This window comes from Dermacentor silvarum, chromosome 1, assembly GCF_013339745.2.
Source record: "Dermacentor silvarum isolate Dsil-2018 chromosome 1, BIME_Dsil_1.4, whole genome shotgun sequence".
In the NCBI taxonomy this organism is placed as follows: Eukaryota; Metazoa; Arthropoda; class Arachnida; order Ixodida; family Ixodidae; genus Dermacentor; species Dermacentor silvarum.
In genome coordinates, this window is record NC_051154.1 from 448,148,761 (window position 1) to 448,168,423 (window position 19,663).

At 47.5% G+C, this 19,663-nt stretch overlaps 2 protein-coding genes and 1 pseudogene across 2 annotated transcripts in view; 2 read left to right on the forward strand and 1 right to left on the reverse strand.

Annotated features, from left to right (window-relative positions):
* Positions 1–12,423: 12,423 nt before the first annotated feature.
* The window catches only part of LOC119455476 (G2/mitotic-specific cyclin-B2-like), a 240,517-nt pseudogene continuing 233,277 nt past the window's right edge, over positions 12,424–19,663 (reverse strand).
* Positions 13,327–19,663, forward strand: part of LOC125942631 (uncharacterized) — a 240,233-nt gene continuing 233,896 nt past the window's right edge. Inside the window, exon 1 of the mRNA XM_049660846.1 lies at positions 13,327–13,442. Coding sequence (XP_049516803.1) covers positions 13,364–13,442 — 79 coding nt within the window. The 5' untranslated portion in view covers positions 13,327–13,363. The remainder of the gene's footprint in view (positions 13,443–19,663) is intronic.
* The window catches only part of LOC119449171 (G2/mitotic-specific cyclin-B2), a 240,738-nt gene continuing 234,898 nt past the window's right edge, over positions 13,824–19,663 (forward strand). The window contains exon 1 of the mRNA XM_049660844.1: positions 13,824–13,964. The gene's annotated coding sequence lies outside the window, so the exon portion shown is untranslated. The remainder of the gene's footprint in view (positions 13,965–19,663) is intronic.

The window sequence follows — 19,663 nt, forward strand, 5'->3', positions numbered from 1 at the left end:
TCATCTCCATCAAATAAGGAAGACTGAAGTACAAATAACCTGTGTTTTAAGGATCGTTTCAAATATATATCCGCATTTGTTTGATTACTTGTGGAGTGATTCGATGATAATAGAACACCTCGACATTGCAGATTTACATAGAACATATTGTGTATTCATTGTTGTTGTTGTTGCCTATCTCGCCTGTGGCTCCTACCGTTTTAAGAACATAATAATAGCTGACCTTTTTCAATTTTTAATTCGAAGCATTCTTTGCCTCATTCCCGGGAATTTGCAGTGGCTGGAATCCTGTCTCGCCTCGCTTTGAAAAAAAAAATAATCTGTATTTTTGTAATCCCTAAGACGACTTGAAGCCGAAAGCCCAAGTGCCGATGCAATAATGACATACACATGACGTACACATTCCTCTTAATTCGCTTAGTCATCCCCCTTAATTCGCTTACTCATCCTCTTAATTCACTTACTCGCTTAATATTTCAATCTTAATTCTATTTTCTTTAACTCGCCTGAGTCATCCACTTGATTCGCTTAGTCATCCTTCATAATTCGCGTAGTCATCCAAGTAATTCGCTTTATCATGCATCCTTATCGCCGATCTTGCTGGCTTACGTGTGTATGAGCCATTGATGATGATAGTTTTTGTACCTTCGTGTTGTCGCCGCGTTTTCGCTCAAGGACTTTAACGGTTGACTGAACGATGAGACACATATGGCTTTCGCCGTAATAAGGTAATGTGGGACCGAGGTGCAAATCAACTCTCTGCCGTCGAGCACAGAAGCCGCGTGCTCTAACAGTTGGGCCACAATCGCTTCTTAATTTTTATTGTCCGTTTTTACAAGACGAAACAGAGCGCATTTGTGGAAAACGCGTATGTAGGTTAGACATGCTGTTGTCATTGTACGCTAAGAAGGTGAAATTTTCATAGAAAGTGTTATGCAGTTGGTGCGTGCGCCTCGTGCCGCTTTGTCATCTTCTTGTGACAACGCGTGCTCGTGCTATAAGCTCGTGCTTTGAAGATGCGGTTAGACTTCAGCATCTTCGGGACCGGCTTACCTTGCCCAGTACTTTCATATATATATATATATATATATATATATATATATATAGGGTGTTTCGGCGAACACTTTCAAAAAGTACTAAAAGTTGCGTGTGGCAGACAGCACAATTCTAGTTAGTAAGCTGGTCTACTCGATGAGGCGGACATTACTTGCACAAGAAATTGAAATGCATAATCGAAGAAGTAACAAATATTCACGAATCAAGTTTTAACTAATTACCTCATAGCCCACATTGCAATTGACAAATTGTAGCCGTGGAGTTCGCAAGGCGGATTCACTTGAACGAATTCTCGCGATGACACCAGTTTCGAGATATTAATTCCCGAACTTTGCGGAGAAATGCATCGGCGTTCCCGTTAGTTTCTTCACAAATATCGCTTTATGCATTGAAGCACAAAATTAACTGGAACGCCAACGCATTTCTCCACAAAGTTTGGGAATTATTATCTCGAAACTGCTGTCATCCAGAGAATTATTTCCAAGTGGATCCGCCTTGCGAACTTCACGGCTACAATTTGTAAATTGCAATGTGGGCCATAAGGTAATTAGGTAAAAATTTTATTAGTGAATTTTTGTTGATTAGTTGATTATTCATTTCAATTTTTTATGCAAATATGGTCCGACTCTTCGAGTAGACCAGCTCATTAACTAGAATTGGGCTATCTGCCACGGGCAGCATTAAATAAATTTTGAAAGTGTTCGCTGAAACACCCTGTATATAGTAGCAGCATAGGCTATACGTAGAGACTACGCGACGTTGTAGAAAATTCAAGATCTGTCAAGTTAATCAAGCTTTATCATTTTATCGCCGCTGGACAAACGTCATCGTCACTGTAGCATACACCACATGAAATAGCCGTATGTACCTATGACGGTATATAACACGTATTGGTCGACGACGTCACAATCCGCGCTTCCCTCGCATACGCTCGTCCACTACCATTGTGGTACCAAACACTAGCTACGTCGTAGGATCACTTCCAATGTCCAGTGTAGAAATCATCTCATTGTCGCCTACTATCGTATACAATGCGGTTATCGTCGCGCTGCTGTTGTCGCACACATGAACGCTCGCGACCCACAAGACCGATAATCGATTTTCAGGAACATGTGTCCACGTGGTACCACAGTTTGGAACCCCAAGAGTACTGGATAGCCACGTACCAGCAGAATAATTTGCGTAATCTCCCCACAATTCGGCATATACTTTTTCCGACTTTTAGCTCACTCCGGAAATTCAATTTTCTTTTATTATTCCTTTGCACTTTTTTGAAACTCTATACTCCTGTGATTGGCTTTTTCTGGTTATCGTGTGTATCCTTCGTGTATGTAAATTTATGTCCCCCAAATGTGTTTCCTTTATATTTGCAATATTTCCTTTCACTCATGCGAAAGTTGTTGGAATCTTTATTGCCTGGCGTCATCACATATTCTTTCAATTGTTTTTACTAATTACAAATTCTTTATTGCCACTTGTTGCGCAATCTTTCAGCAGGGCTCTATGCGCAATGTATATATATATATATATATATATATATATATAATATATTACGAGGTGCTGCAGTAGTGAACGATGATGACAGGACTTATGAAGACGACGATCGCCGAAAATGCGCAACATTTTCCGCTTCTGGCATATTGTCATCAACTTTACGACAAAGCGCTAGCACGCCCTGAATTTACGTCACTGTGAACACAGGTTCTGGTTTAGTGTTGCACACTTAAGGGCAACCTTGGTGCGTGCAATAGACCAAGCCGTTTGTACACGTATAACACATTATCACTTGTATGGCACATATGAACGAGTAAAGAAAAAATGCGATGAAAGGTTTACAGTATTGTAAGCAATATAATGTTCCGCCCGTTAATGACGCGGTAAATAGTAAAGTCACGGCGATTGTGACACACGGATCTACCCGGGCAGTTGCATCAGATCAGACGACGGGGTGGTTGCCGAGGGCGCGGCAGAGGATGAACCGCAGAGCCCCTTGTCGACGCTGCCAGCCACGTCAAGCTGGATTGTGGCGACCAGCATGGTCGATGAGTGGGTTGGAACTATGTTCTCCTGGAGACATCGGTGAGACCACGTGCGGTACCCCGATAGCAAACGCCCACGGAGCCCAGGTCGTGGGCCCAGGCCGTGTCCTCTCTCCCGACTGGCCAGTCCACTCCGTGACGTCAACGCCGCTTGACCGTTGACCGTCGTCCGTGAACGTTCCCGGGACAGTCCGGCCAGCCGTCCGTGAACGTCCCCGGAACAGTCCCGTCCATTGGCCGTGAACGTCTCTGGGACAATGTAGCCAGTCTTCCGTGAACGTCCCCGGAACAGTCTGATCCGTTGTCCGTGAACGTCTCCCGAATAGTCTGGCTCCTTCGAAGAGCGGGGCTGCCTCTTGGCTCAGTTTCCAGACGTGCTACGGCCACTTCCCAAACCGGAACCGCCTCCTTGCCGCGACCCTTTCGAGCCCCACCGCGCACGCTTTCCTTCGCCAGTGCCTCGTGCTTTCCTCTTCCTTTTATCTTCTCAGTTTTGCATCTCTTTTTGTCGCCTCTGGCGTCGGTCTCACACCACCAGTAGTGCACGGTCGCGCGTATATTACAGTCACATAGGACTCGGCGCAAGTCTGAGCTCAGCATGCAAGGTGTTTCTGCGCAGCACGACGGCGTCCGATGGGCTTACCCCACAGATCGATGATCCATTTTGTAAATATATTCTCAAGCGTCTTTTTTCACCGTAACATTTCAGTGAAGGTGCAGATTTTTCGAGTTCCAAGCCATATTTACGCAGCAGAGGCTCCTTGCCTGCATCTACAATGCCAGCCGAAAGCGGCGACGAGAATGCTTCAGGCAGGTCACCAACCGTGCCTCAACCAGCCGCCAACCGCCCCGTCGTCGTCACATAATCGCCTCAGCCAGGTACCTTTTCCGGCTCTGACACCACCGACGTTGAAGATTGGCTTCAGCTGTACGAATGGGTGAGCACTAGCAACAACCGGGAGCCAACCCTGATGCGAGCGAACATCATATTTTACCTGACGGGTACGGCGCAGGTGTGGCTTCTGAACCACCAACAGGAATTGACGAGCTGAGAGGTATGTAAGCAAAGGCTCATCGATCGGTTCGGCAGGCCCATCGGACGTCGTCTTGCTGCGCAGAAAGACCTTGCATGCTGAGCTCAGACTTGCACCAAGTCCTATGTGACGTACAGTCAACCGCAAAAGTTTGCGGACCACGCGAGCGCGTGCCAGACTGCCTATCCGCGCCACCTAGCGGTACGCCACCTAGCGGCGACAGGGGCGCTCTCCCGGATATGAGCCCTCTTGGTACTCGCCTGCCTGTTAATTTTTTATTCCCGTGCATGACATTGTTAGTTCGTTGTGTTGACGCAGAGCGCTGTCTGCGATAAGACCGCCACATATCTGGCTTGATAGCAGTATCGGAGCAATCACTGCAACCTTTGTCGTCTGGTGTGCCAGTGGGTAGATAAGTTTCACGAAGCGCTGCGACGATTTTTTTACGCGACGTTTACTGGCGCACTTTGGTTGGCAGCATCTTGGTCCAATGAGTGTTGCTGCTTCTGCGTCTTGAGAGAAAGGGTAGGGAGGTGTTTCACTGTCATCAAAAATAAAGAAAAAGCGGATGCATAGAAAATTTTCTTTCACACATAGGCGCATCTTCGCATCAGTCGCTGAAAACGTAGTAGACTTGCTTCAGGCCACGTGGTGATTGCCTATTTGGAAAGATGCCGCTGCGTGTTCCACTTGACGAAAGAAGGCACATTGTGCGTTTATTTATAGAGGGAATACCTCAGCGCGAAATCTGCCGCCGAACCAACAGGAGCCGGACTGCCGTGAATAGGATTATTCAAGCTTTCCGCGACGATGACAGATTCACAGATATGGAGCGCAGTGGGCGTCCAAGGGCCACGACTGAGGAAGAGGACCGCCTGATTACGGCCGCCATCGTGGCTGATCCTTTTCAAAGTGCAGAGGATATCCGAGAAGCGCTCTCGCTCACGGTATCGTCTGAGACTGTAAGAAGAAGGCTGAGTGAGCTTGGCCTGCAGTCTTTCGTAGCAGCACAGAAGCCCTGCCTCTCAGACAGCCAGCTACAAGAACGACTCATGTTCGCTACAGCAATGAAAGATTGGACAACAGAGAAATGGGGCGATGTCATCTTTAGCGACGAGTCAACTTTTTCCACGCGCTGGGACCAACGGAAGCGGGTTTGGCGTCCACTAAACTGCAGGTGTGTTTACAGTGTATTGGCAGTTAATTCACGAAGCTAATTCTGCATCACAACATGTTTCACGTAAAATGAGCTTTTGGACATTACGAGATTTTTCTGTAGTGGTATTATGTTGAAAACATTAACGATTGTTTCATAGTACTACTTACTCTGAAGCTAATTAAAAGCTGCCAGTGGGTCTTTCAGTACTATCTAATGATGTTTGCACGTTTTCTATTGCAACTCTATAACAGCATTATAAAGTTCATACGCAAGAGGAATCACAACATTTTTAGACGCGCCGCTGGAACCCAATTGTATGCTATTTCTTGCAGATATCTGCCTAATTACACACAGAGTGTTCTATCCAGTGGACGGTGTTCCGTGAGCGTGTGGGGAGCAATCAGCAAAGATGGCCTTGGTCCCCTTGTGCGTCTGGAAGGGCCCTTCACTGCGTCACGGTACTGCGACGTCATCACTAGACACCTCGTTCCGTATGCGCTGGACGGTCCCTTCAGCGACGGCTGCTATTTTTTTCAACACGACCGCAGCCCGATCCATAAAGCACGTATCGTCCAGTCATTGCTAGAAGAACATGCTGTTTGCCAGCTTGAGTGGCCTCCATGTGGCGCCGACTTGAATTCCCATAGAAAATGTCTGGGGCATGTTGAAGAAACGGCTGTCCACACGAGCCAACCGCGGCCGCACCGCCGATACGCTGTGGGAAGCGCTCGCACAAGAATGGGAAAGCCTGCGCGGTCGACCGGAGATTACTGAATCTTTGTACGAGTCGATGCCCACACGCATCAATAAGGTGCTAGAAAACGGCGGACATTTCACTTCGTACTAGATCATTGAGAGACCTATGTTTCATGAGACTTCTGTGAATGTCTTGTGAATAAATTCATCCCCTTCAGACACGAATTATGATGCACTGTCTGCAAATGCGTCAAATGCGCATGGCATCATTTCAAGACGCTCACTATTACATTCCAAGAAAGAAGACGAAGCAATGTGCTGTTTTGTGCGAGTTTCAGTAAAAAAATTAATTAGCGTATAACTCATTATCTAATTATTCAGAAATCCGTCAGCTTCAATGCTTGCATAAAAAGAATCAACTATTAGGCCCGAAACGCATGCACCCTTGCTTTTTCGGTTGTATTCATGTCGACCGGAGAAAAAAAATACTCTTGACGTTGGTCTTGGAACGCGGCACGTCGAACGATTGTCTAACATGGTAGTGTCTCCAGCAAAGTGATCATCTGCAGCAATACGCAGGACAATGAAGTTAACTGACCGCTAGTTGTCCCATCAGGAAGCGGACACGAATGTGCACACTGAGGTTTAGGTCATTTGAAGAAACACGTGGCGTGGGACGCGCCTCCGAAGTTCGAGTCCCCAAACGAGGACGCCGTGTCGCAAAGGGTTATAAAAAGAGTCATCGCACCCGATTATTTCTTATTTTTCTAAATGTAACCACTATAGCAGCGCGGTGGTTCGGGCTTTGCGCAGCAAAACCTGGGCGCAGGCGATCAAATCCCGGCCGCTACTGTCACTTAGCGATGGGGGAGGAACGGAAAAATTCTGCCTACTGACTAAGCATCTGTGTCCCATGGCTGCCTCACCGCTCACTCACGCACTCACGCACTCACTAAAAAAAAAACAGCGTGGCTACGCGAAAATAGAACTGATAACAGCCGAAGAATACGCTGTCTGATTACTTGTACTGATATTCTGCTCTCAAAATATAAGCAAGTAGCCCTGGCTAACAAAGAGCGCGTCACGTTGAAAGAGATAGGTAGAAAATATTTGCGCACAGTGCGAAAATAGACAGGCCATAGATTTAAGGAGGGATGCGTCTTCAACGTAGCGCTGCTGTCGATCGCTGGTGACGTAGCGGAAGAGTCGCGAAGAGGCTCTTGGCCACGCGCTCGCGTGGTCCGCAAACTTTTGTGGTTGACTGTACATTCAGGACGTGCTCGCGCTTTGCCGTAAAGTTGATCACAATATGCCAGAAGCGCAAAAGGTTGCGCATATCCTCAAAGGTATCGCGGGTGACGCGTTTACCCTCCTGGTTTTTAAGAACTCATGCACTGTGCGAAACGTCATCAATGAATGCCGACGATTTGAAGAAGCAAAAAGTCGTCGCATTATTCGGACCTTTACCTGTCTTCCGAACACGGCTATGACGTCTTCCTGTGAGGACAACTTGCCTCCTCGCGCTTACCGCATTTGACGACATCGCCGATGAGCAACTATGTGACCCTTTACCTGAGAGAGATCATTCTCAGCCTGACGGACCTGACCAGTTCCCCCTCTGTGCGTATGTTTGTGCTGCAAGGTGGCATATTGTACCGTTACAACATGCGCTCTGATGGCCCTGAACTGCTGCTGGACGTTCCCAAGCGTATGTGTGAGACTATACGCACACAGTTGCATGATGTTCCGACCGCTGGTCATCGGGCACTCTCAAACCCATATGACCGAGTTCGGCGTAGTTTCTTTTGGCCCGGTATTTACCGTTCCCTTTACCGTTACGTTGCCTCCTGTAAATCTTGTTAGCACTGCAAAAAACCAGCAGCCCTACCAGCTGTCCGTCTTCAGCACATTGAAATACCATTTGAGTTATTCTTTCGGGTTGGTCTTGATATCCTTGGCCGTTTTCCTCTATCACTTAGTGGGAACAAGTGTGCAGCAGTTGCTACGGACTACGCCCACCCGGTACGCGATGACGCGGGCTCACCCTACCAGTTGTGCAACCGACGTCGCTGACATCCTTATCGAAGCTGTGATACCTTACCACGGCACTCCCCAACAACTTCCTACAGACCGGCGCCGCTACTGTCTCTTACTGATTGCCCAGGACATCTTGCACACCTGCGCTACAAAGCACAAGTTCACAACGGCATCATCCTCAGACCAAGGGCCTCACAGAGCGGCTCCATAGAACTATCACAGAAGTGCTGGCTATGTACGTCTCTATACTAACCACCGTGACTGGAATGCCACTCTGCCGTTCGTCACATTAACCTATAATACGTCCCGCCACGATTCTGCTGGTTGCTCTCCTTTTTTTTTTCTTGTATAGACGAGACCCTATACTACCGTTTGACACAATCCTACGACCGGTTCTCGAGACAACGTCAGAATATGCTCGTGATGCCATATCTAGTGCTGCAGAATCACGTGAGATTGCACGCCTGCGTCTGACCGCTTCCCAGGAAAGGCAACGACGCATATATGTCGTTCTTCTCCACGATGCCAACTTTAACTTTGTTGACATCGTGCTTCTTTGCAAATCAGCACGGCGAGTTGGTCTTTGTCAAAAGCTGATTTTGCCCCTATCCGATCTGTACCATGTCTTGCGTCAAGTGACAAACGTGACCTACGAGATACAACCTCTCGATACCTCCACACCACGATCCTCCTCTGATATCGTTCACGTCGCTCGACCGAAGCGACATCACTCGAACCTACCAAGCGCCGGGACAGCGCCTTCGCCACCGGGGGTGATTCAACGAGGCGCTGCAGTAGGGAACAATAATGACAGGACTGTCGAAGACGACGATCGCTGATAGTCGCGTGTACGGGCTTCATCTTGTATGCCTGTCGCCTGCCCGTTCTATATTTTGTAAATATATTGACAAGCGTCTTTTCTCCCCGTAACAATTTCTATAGAAAGAGAGGTAGATAAGTGATAGATAACGACACAACGTTGAGCTAGTTGGTAAGCATTCATGATTAAAAACATAGCAGTTTCACCCTAACGGTGAAGGAATGAATGGGATAGGAACATGTTAGAATATTACACGAAGTGCAAAGCTTGTAGTAGTAGTGGCAGTATGAATTGCAGTAAGCATTAACTGACTAAGTCAACACATGTGGTGAGGCGTGTGTAGACACATGAATAGAGAGAACACTTTGACCGCGAGAAATATCAGTTAAAACTGTAGGGTCTTGTCGACGCTGCCACCTTGTGTTGACCTGGCGTTCAAGTACTGCAGCATTCTCACGGCAGGCACGATGTGTGCGTCAGCTTCGCGCGTTTGAGCTGCGAGGCTGTGTCGACACTTTAGCTCAGTCTAGGCCTCTTGTTCCCGCAGCGCCATGCCTGGGCGCCTCACCATTTAAATGGAACGGGGTAGACCGCTCCTCATATGGCTAACGACTCGGCGTGTCAGGTTCTAGCCCCGGGAACCTGAAACGCGTTATAGCCATAGCGTTGGGGTGGAGGTGTGCTAATCCAGGCCATGCCGGCTATTTAGCTCCTGATTCCAGCGTCCGTGTAGTTGTTAATGGCATTCTGCATTCTCCTTAGTTCCAGTCTCTTCTCAAATGGCTTTCTAACTTCCCTTTTTCGTCCGGTGGTAGGACGTTCTTGCCTGCGTGTGTCCGGTGGAGATTCCCGTAGCAGCGTTGCTGTCGTTACCACGGGCTCCATCATCATGTCGACTTCCAGTGGAAGCAGAATCCAAATCACGTCACATTTGGTATCGCATATAACCTCTCGGTCAATTTAACTGGGTAATTTCTTTGCACACACACAAACACAAAAAGAGTATAGGCCCATACCACCGAGAATCCGCTGCTCCCTAACTCTCGAGGACCACTTCGAAGGAGTAAGCCACTCTATAGTAAGAGCTAATCTGGCCTCTTTATTTAGACAACGTTCACTGAATTTTCCACCGTTTCCACAAAACGTTCTTTAGAGTGACCCTTCACTATATGTTATTGTCAAACTTCATTGCTTTCTTCGAAGCTAAAACAGAAGAAAAGAAATAATCCGCTGCTCGGTAACATGATTGTGTTGTTTACAGAGTCGTAGATTCCATTTACGATTCACAAATCCTACAAGTTGACTTAAATACTATAGGAGACTGGTGTGTGCGTTGGGATATGTCATTAAATATAAATAAGACTGTTCACGTCACCTTTGCAAGAAAACGAGCTAATCATCCGTATAGGTATATAATTACTGATTTTAATCTAAACATAAGCAAGGAATTTAAATATATAGGCGTCTTTTTTACATCTGACTTAAGATAGAACAAGCACGTTAACTATATTGTAAATAAGGCAGCATGAATTTTGGGATTCTTGCGGCGCAATTTTAGTCATTTACTGAGTACCTTAAAAACGCAGCTGTATTTCAGTCATGTACGTTCAATACTTGAATATCTGAGCTTACTTGAATATCCACACACATATGAGCTTATAAATAAATTAGAAAAATCCAGAATAGGGCAGTTAGATTTGTTCTTGCTAACTATACTCGGCAGCTTGGCATGACAGAAAGCAAACATAAACATAAATGGCAAGAGCTGAAGGATCGTAGAAGGCATATCAGACTAAAATTTTTCCACAATATTTATTATTATAAAACAGGCATAAACGGCGAACAATATGTCCAGGCACCACACTAAATATCTAAGTGATCTCTAAGGTCAGGGAATTTTCAGATATCTAAGGTCAGGGAATTTTCTTGTAGGGGTGACGTTTTCCGTTATTCTTTTTTTGTTAGAACTGTTCGAGATTGGAACAGTTTGCCATCGCGCATTGTATACATAACAGAAAATGGTGCTTTCTTCCACGCATTGTAATTATTTGTTCATGTATTTAGTTAAGTCTGTAAACTCCCTGCTGTAATGCCCTACGGGGCGATGAAGGTAACTAATAAATAAATTACCTCTCGAGGACCACTTTTAAAGAGTAAGCCACTCTATACTCAGAGCTAAACTGGCTATTGCGGTCGGTTTGTGGCTCTGGAATAATTATTCAGAACATTGGAACGGAGGTTCGATACAAGGCTTTCAAATTCCAATGGAAGAAGAATACAAATCAAGCCAGATTCGGCATCGCACATAACCCCTCTGTCAATTTAAAAGGGTACTTTGTTTGCACACGCAAAAACACACAAGTCGATTCCAAATTGCGCCTGCAGATGCCAATCCAAACCAAACTATTGGCTGCTGTTCTAGCACTAGGCAAACTTAGCCACGAAAAGGATCGTCACCTGCCATAGACTCTTTCGCTGCGTTCTTCGCTTTACACGGCAATGAATCACAATCATCCTTATCAGCCTATATTCATGTCCACTGCAGGCCGAAGGCCTCTCCCTGGAATCTGCTATTACCCCTGTCTTGTGCTAGCTGATTCTAACTTGCGCCTGATAATTTCCTAACTTCATCATTCCACATAGTTTTCTGCCATCCTAGACTGCGCTTCCCTTCTCTTCCTATCAATTCTGTAACTCTAATGGTCCATCGGTTATCTATCCTACGCTTCACGTGGCCTACCCAGTTCCATTTTTTTCTCTTAATGTCAATTAAAATATTGGCTATCCCCGTTTGCTGGCTAATACACAACGGTCTCTTCCTGTCTCTTAACGTAAGGCCAAATATTTTGCGTTGCGTCACTCTTTCTGCGGTCCTTAACTTGTGCTCGAGCTTCATTAAATTCCCAGTTTCCGCCCCATACGGTAGCACTGGTAGAATGCATTGATTGTACACTATTCTTTTCAGCGACAGTCGTAAGCTCCCAGTCAGGATTTGGCAATGCTTTTCATACGCCCTCCAACCCGGCTTTATTTTTTAAATTTCCTTCTCATGATCAGGGTCCCATGTCAGCAATTGACCTAGATAAACGTACTCCTTTGCAGACTCTACAGACTGACTAGCGATCTTGAATTCTTGTTTACTTGCCAGAAAATTGAACATTACCTTTGTCTTTTGCATATAAATCTTCAACCCAACACTTGCTCTTTCACGGTTAAGGTCCTCAATCATTTGATATAATTCGTCCCCATTGTTGCTGACCAGGACAGTATCATCTGCAAACCGAAGGTTGTCTAGATATTCGCCCTTGAACCTCAACCCCAAGCCTTCCCAGTCTAATAGCTTGAATACTTCTAAGCATGCAGTGAATAGCATTGGAGAGATTGTCTCCTTGTCGCACCCTTTTCATGATAGGTAAGTTTCTACTTTTCTTGTGGAAAACCAAGGTAGCTGTGGAATCTTTGTAGATATATTCAAGATATTCAATACGCGAATGCAGGCGCAGTTTGTCATTTCACAGGCTTTGCCAATTACAGCACAGACAATGTGAAGCTGTGCAAAAAATAAAAGTGTCCACTAAATCTTCTGCATTTCCTCAGGGCAGGACAGCCATCTCCCGGAGCTTGGCAGCGTGGGCAACGATCACTGTGCTCACACGTTCCAGCCGCCTGTGCTTGTACTTCTCGTATGGTGCCTTGTGGCCGCTTTTTGGTGCATCGAGGAGAAGTCCTGCCATGCACTTGATGGTGGGCTGCACGGCCTCCTCCGTGTAGTGCCCATAGTGCGACATCAAGGCACCCCACCTATGCTGGTCCTCCCGGTGAAACAACCGCAGGGAGAGGCAGGCGGCCGCAGCAGCCTGCTCCGAGGGCCGCATCCATGCCATGTGGTAGTCCAGCAGGCACAGCACCAACACCAACTTGGCCAGGTTGTGCTCCACCATGTCAGCCTGTGCTGTCTTGGAGTTTCAGCGTGAGAAGTGTAGGCGCAAGGGTCGCCCCAGGGACCAGTCGAGTGTGAGAAGGATCTGCTGCTCCATGAGCAGCAATTCCTTGCTCTGGTAAGCACCATCGATGACGTAGATCATGTCTCCAACTGTGAGCGGCATCATCTCCGCAAACTTGCCGGCAACAAAGATGGCCTACACCCACCAGCTGAAGTTTGGAACGGCTCACACTCTGCACCTGCAGGAATCTGTCAGTGAGTGAGACGGCCAGGAACAATGTTTCTTGCAGCAGCTGGAAGCGTTGGTGCACCATCATCATCCAGTTGATGAGGATGGCCCTCATCTCGGGTGTCACCTCCGTCTGCAGCCGGAGGAACTTGGGCTGCACAGGCCACTTGGTCTCAAGGTATGCCATGTAGTCAAACATCTCCTGTGCATACTGGGCGCACATCTGGGGCTCCTCGAGGTCGCCCGCATCGATGTCGGGTACCCCAGGTGGCAGCGCTGAGGCATAGAAGGCCTCTCCACTGCCACCTGGGGCAACAAGTCCGGACTGGGGTGCCACCTGGCGTGCAGAGATGGAGATGGTGCCTGCTGCCTACTCTGTGGATAATTTTGAGCCCAGCCCTCTCCAGGAGCTGGTGTGCACCATGTCCGGTAAGTGTTTCGTGACCCACTCGAAATAAATTCCCTCGCCGGCACGCGTTCTGCGCCGACTGTGTCCATGACAGGCTTCCAATTGGCACAGGTTGCCGCCCCTTTTGTCGTCGAGAGATGCCCGCGGCAACAAGTGTGGACTGGGGTGCCACCTGGCCTGCAGAGATGGTGCCTGCTGCCTACTCCGTGGATAACTTCAAGCCCAGGCCTGTCCAGGATCTGGTGTGTACCATGTCCGGTATGTCTTTCGTGACCCACGCGAATGTCTCTGCCGGCATGTGTTCTGCTCCGAATTGTGGCAACGACAGGCTTCCAATTGGCACAGGCACCTTGCCCTTGCGTCGCCCAGTGATGCCTGTGGCAACAAGGACGGACTGGTGTGTCACCTGGCGTGCCTGCCGCCTACTCTGTGGATAACTGAGGATGTGGCTGCCCTGTCCCAGAGTCTGCAGAAGGCTACAATCAACGCAGAGCAGAAGCCCAACGCTGAGGGACAGGCCTTCTCGGCCTCTCTGCTGCCACCTGGGTTGCCTGACAGCGATTTGGGCGACCTCGATGAGCCCCAGATGTGCGCCCAGCATGCACAGGAGATCTTCGACTACATGGCATACCTCGAGACCAAGTGGCCTCTGCAGCCCAAGTTCCTCTGGCTGCAGACCCGGTGTCAGCCGAGATGAGGGCCATCCTTATAAAACTGGATGATGATGGTGCACCAACGCTTCCAGCTGTTCCTGACCGGCTCATTCACTGACAGATTCGTGCAGGTGCAGAGTGTGAGCCGTTACAAGCTTCAGCTGCTGGGTGTGTCGGCCATCGTTGTTGCAGGCAAGTTTGAGGAGATGATGCGGCCCACACTTGGAGACGTAATCTACGTCACCGATGGTGCTTACGAGAGCAAGGAAGTGCTGCGCATGGAGCAGCAGATCCTTCGCACACTCGACTGGTCCCTGGGGCGACCCTTATGCCTTCATTTCTCGCGCCAAAACTCCAAGGCAGCTCAGGCTGACATTGTGGAGCACAACGTGGTCAAGTTGGTGCTCTTGCCGTGCCTGCTGGACTACCCCATGGCATGGGTGCGGCCCTCGGAGCAAGCTGCTGCGGCCGTCTTCCTCTCCCTGCGGTTGTTTGACCGGGAGGACCAGCACATGTGGGGTGCCCTGATGTCGCACTTTGGGTGCTACACGGAGGAGGCCCTGCAGCCCACCATCAAGCGCATGGCAGGACTTCTCCTGATGCACCAAAAAGCGGCCACAAGGCACCATACGAGAAGTACAAGCACAGCCGGCTGGAACGTGTGAGCACAGTGATCATTGCCCACGCTGCCAAGGTCCGCGAGAGGGCTGCCCAGCCCTGAGTAAATGCAGAATATTTTAGTGGACACTTTTATTTTTTTGCACGGCTTCACATTGCCTGTGCAGTAATTGGCAAAGCCTGTGAAATGAGAAACTGCGCCTGCATTCCAGTGTTGAATATCTTGAATATATGTACAAAGATTGCACAGGTACCTCGGTTTTCTACAAGAAAATTAAAGTTACCTATACTGAAAGGGGTCTGGCAAGGAGACACAAGCTCTCCAATGGTATTCACTGCATGCTTAGAGGAAGTATTCAAGCTATTACAATGGGAAGGCGTGGGGTTGAGGTTCAAGGGCGTACATCTCAACAACCTTCCGTTTGCAGATTATATTGTCCTGGTCCGCAACAATGGGGACGAATTATACCAAATGATTGAGGACCTTAACCGTGAAAGTGTAAGTGTGAGGTTGAAGGTTAATATGCAAAAGACAAAGGTAATGTTCAATAGCGTGGCAAGTAAAGAAGAATTCAAGATCGCTAGTCAGCCTGTAGAGTCTGTAAAGGAGTACATCTATCTAGGTCAATTAGTTACATGGGAGACTGATCATGAGAAGAAAATTTACAGACGAATAAAGTTGGGTTGGAGGGCGTATGGAAGGCATTGCCAAATCCTGCCTGGGAGCTTACCACTGTCGCTGAAAAGAAAAGTGCACAATCATTGCATTCTACCGGTGCTAACATACAGGGCGGAAACTGGGAAGTTAAGAAGCTCGACCACAAGTTAAGGACCGCACAAAGAGCGGTGCAACGCAAAATGTTAGGCTTTACGTTAAAAGACAGTAAGAGACCGGTGTGTATCGGCCAGTAAACGGGGATAGCTGATATTTTTATCTGACATTAAGAGAAACAAACGGAAGTGGGTAAGACACGTAAAGTGTAGGATTGATAACCTATGGACCATTAGAGTTACAGAATCGATAGGAAGAGAAGGGAAGCGCAGTCTAGGATGGCAGAAAACTAGGTGGAATGATGAAGTTAGGAAGTTAGTAGGTGCATGTTAGATCAGCTAGCACAAGACAGGGGTAATAGCAGATTGCAGGGAGAGGCCTTCGGCCTGCAGTGGACATAAATATAGGCTGATAATGATGATTGTGATTCACTGCCGTGTAAAGCGAAGAACGTAGCGAGTCTATAGCAGCTGACGATCCTTTTCGTGGCTAAGTTTGCCTAATGCTAGAACAGTAGCCAATAGTTTGGTTTGGATTGGCATCTGCAGGCGCAATTTGAATCGGCTTGTGTGTTTGTGCGTGTGCAAACAAAGTACCCTTTTAAATTGACAGAGGGGTTAAGTGCGATACCGAATCTGACTTGATTTGTAATCTTCTTCTATGGGAATTTCAAACCTTGTATCGAACCTGCGTTCCAATATTCTGAATCATTACTCATGAGCCACAAACCGACCTTCAATAGCCAGTTTAGCTCTGACTATAGAGTGGCTTACTATTTAGAAGTGGTCCTCGAGAGATAATGTTAGCGTTCAGCGCAATATTTCTTTTCTTCTGTTTTAGCTTCGAAGAAAGCAATGAAGTTTGACAATAAGTTACAGTAGAGGGTCACTCCAAAGAGCGTTTTATGGAAACGGTGGAAAATTCAGTGAAGGTTGTCTAAATAAAGAGGCCAGATTAGCTCTTCGAAGCTTACTCCTTCGATGTAGTCCTCAAGAGTTAGGGAGCAGCGGATTCTCGGTGCCATTGGCCTATACTCTTTTTGTGTGTTTGTGTATGTGAAAACAAAATACCCAGTTAAATTGACAGATAGGTTATATGCGATACCGAATGTGACGTGATTTGGATTCTGGTTCCACTGGAATTTTACCTCGATGTATCAAACTTGCGTCCCTATGTTCTGAACCAATTACTCCAGAGGCCCAAAACAACCTCAATGACAATATGCTCGCGTTAGTTCTCTTTTCACCTGCGAACGAAATTAGTATACTCGGAGAAGCTGAAACTTCGAGGATTTCTAGCTGAAACTTCCTCAGGAGTGGATCCACAAACTAAACAAAATTGGAGCCCACTGTACGTAGCCCATGGTCCAAAGAATATCAAAAAAGCATGGCGGAGCGCTGCTGAAAGCGTTCGAAACACTTGCACAAACAGTCGCCGTGGAAATAAATTTTTGCTGGGCACTTCTGTATGACTTCTCCGATCGAGATCTCAGCTATATCGAAAAGTTGTAAAGAGCGACCCTACGTTCGATCATGGGGCTATCGAAGCGCACGAGAAACGAGGTGCTGCTCAATCTCGTAACGATACCGGTATTATGGAACATTAAAATTGAAGCACGTAATACAATCCGAACCGAGTTGAAAAACATGACAAAAGGAAAAAGGATCACGGCGTGGGATAAAGAAGTCTACATGATGATGGAGCCCACGGTAACGACGGCAACGCCGCTACGGGAATCTCCGCCGGACACACGCAGGCAACAACTTCCTACCACCGGACGAAAAAGGCAAGCTAGAAAGCCATTTGAGAAGAGACTGGAACTAAGGAGAATGCAGAATGCCATTGACAACTACACGGACGCTAAAATCAGAAGCTAAATAGCCGGCATGACCTGGATTAGCACACCTCCACCCCAACGCAATGGCTATTACGCGTTTCAGGTTCCCGGGGCTAGAACCTGACACGCCGAATCGTTAGCTATATGAGGAGCGGTCTACCCGGTTCCATTTAAATGGTAGAGGCGCCCAGGCATGGCGCTGCGGGAACAAGAGGCCTAGGCTGAGCTAAAATGTCGAGACAGCCTCGCAGTTCAAACGCCCGAAGCTGACGCACACGTCGTGCCTGCCGTGAGAATTCTGCAGTACTTGAACGCCAGGTCAACACAAGGTGGCAACGTCGACAAGACCCTGCAGTTTTAACTGATGTTTCTCGCGCTCAAGGTGTTCTCTCTATTCATGTGTCTACACACGTCACACCATATGTTTTCTTAGTCAGTTAATGGTTACTGGAATACATACTGCCACTACTATTACAAGCTTTACACTTCGTGTATTATTCTAACATGTTGCTATCGCATTCATTGCTTCACTGTTAGGGTGAAACTGCAATGTTTTTTAATCATGAATGCTTACCAACTAGCTCAACTTTGTGTCGCTATCTATCACTTATCTACCTCTCTTCCTATAGAAATTGTTACGGGGAGAAAAGACGCTTGTCAATATATTTACAAAATATATAGAACGGACAGGCTACAGGCATACAAGATGAAGCCCGTGCACGCGACTATCGACGATCGTCGTCTTCGTCAGTCCAGTCATTATTGTTCCCTACTGCAGCGCCTCGTTGAATCACCCCCGGTGGCGAAGGCGCTGTCCCGGCGCTTGGTAGGTTCGAGTGATGTCGCTTCGGTCGAGCGACGTGAACGATATCAGAGGAGGATCGTGGTGTGGAGGTATCGAGAGGTTGAATCTTGTAGGTCACGTCTGTCACTTGACGCAAGTCATGGTACAGGTCTGATAGGGGAAAAATCAGCTTCTGACAAAGACCAACTCGCCGTGCTGATTTGCAAAGAACCACGACGTCAATAGGGTTAAAGTGGGCATCGTGGTGACAAACGTCATATATCCGTCTTTGCTGTTCCTGGGAAGTGGTCAGACGCAGGCGGGCAATCTCACGTGCTTCTGCAGCTCTAGATATGGCATCATGAGCATATTCTGACGACGTCTCGAGAACCGCTGGGAGTGTCGTGTCACACGGTAGTATAGGATCTGGTCCATACAAGAGCAAAAATGGAGAGCAACCAGCAGAATCATGTCGGGACGTATTATAGGTGAATGTGAAGAATGGCAGAGTGGAATTCGAGTCACGGTGGTTGGTATAGAGACGTACAGTCTACCACAAAAGTTTGCGGACCACGCGAGCGCGTGGCCAAGAGCCTCTTCGCGACACTTCCGCTACGTCACCAGCGATCGACAGCAGCGCTACGTTGAAGACGCATCCCTCCTTAAATCTATGGCCTGTCTATTTTCGCACTGTGCGCAAATATTCTCTACCTATCTCTTTCAACGTGACGCGCTCTTTGTTAGCCAGGGCTACTTGCTTATATTTTGAGAGCAGAATATCAGTACAAGTAATCAGACAGCGTATTATTCGGCTGTTATCAGTTCTATTTTCGCGTAGCCACGCTGTTTTTTTTCGTGAGTGCGTGTGTGAGCGGTGAGGCAGCCATGGGACACAGATGCTTAGTCAGTAGGCAGAATTTTTCCGTTCCTCCCCCATCGCTAAGTGACAGTAGCGGCCGGGATTTGATCGCCTGCGCCCAGGTTTTGCTGCGCAAAGCCCGAACCACCGCGCTGCTATAGTGGTTACATTTAGAAAAATAAGAAATAATCGGGTGCGATTACTCTTTTTATAACCCTTTGCGACACGGCGTCCTCGTTTGGGGACTCGAACTTCGGAGGCGCGTCCCACGCCACGTGTTTCTTCAAATGACCTAAAACTCAGTGTGCACATTCGTGTCCGCTTCCTGATGGGACAACTAGCGGTCAGTTAACTTCATTGTCCTGCGTATTGCTGCAGATGATCACTTTGCTGGAGACACTACCATGTTAGACAATCGTTCGACGTGCCGCGTTCCAAGACCAACGTCAAGAGTATTTTTTTCTCCGGTCGACACGAATACAACCGAAAAAGCAAGTGTGCATGCGTTTCGGGCCTAATAGTTGATTCTTTTTATGCAAGCATTGAAGCTGACGGATTTCAGAATAATTAGATAATGAGTTATACGCTAATTAATTTTTTTTACTGAAACTCGCACAAAACAGCACATTGCTTCGTCTTCTTTCTTGGAATGTAATAGTGAGCGTCTTGAAATGATGCCATGCGCATTTGACGCATTTGCAGACAGTGCATCATAATT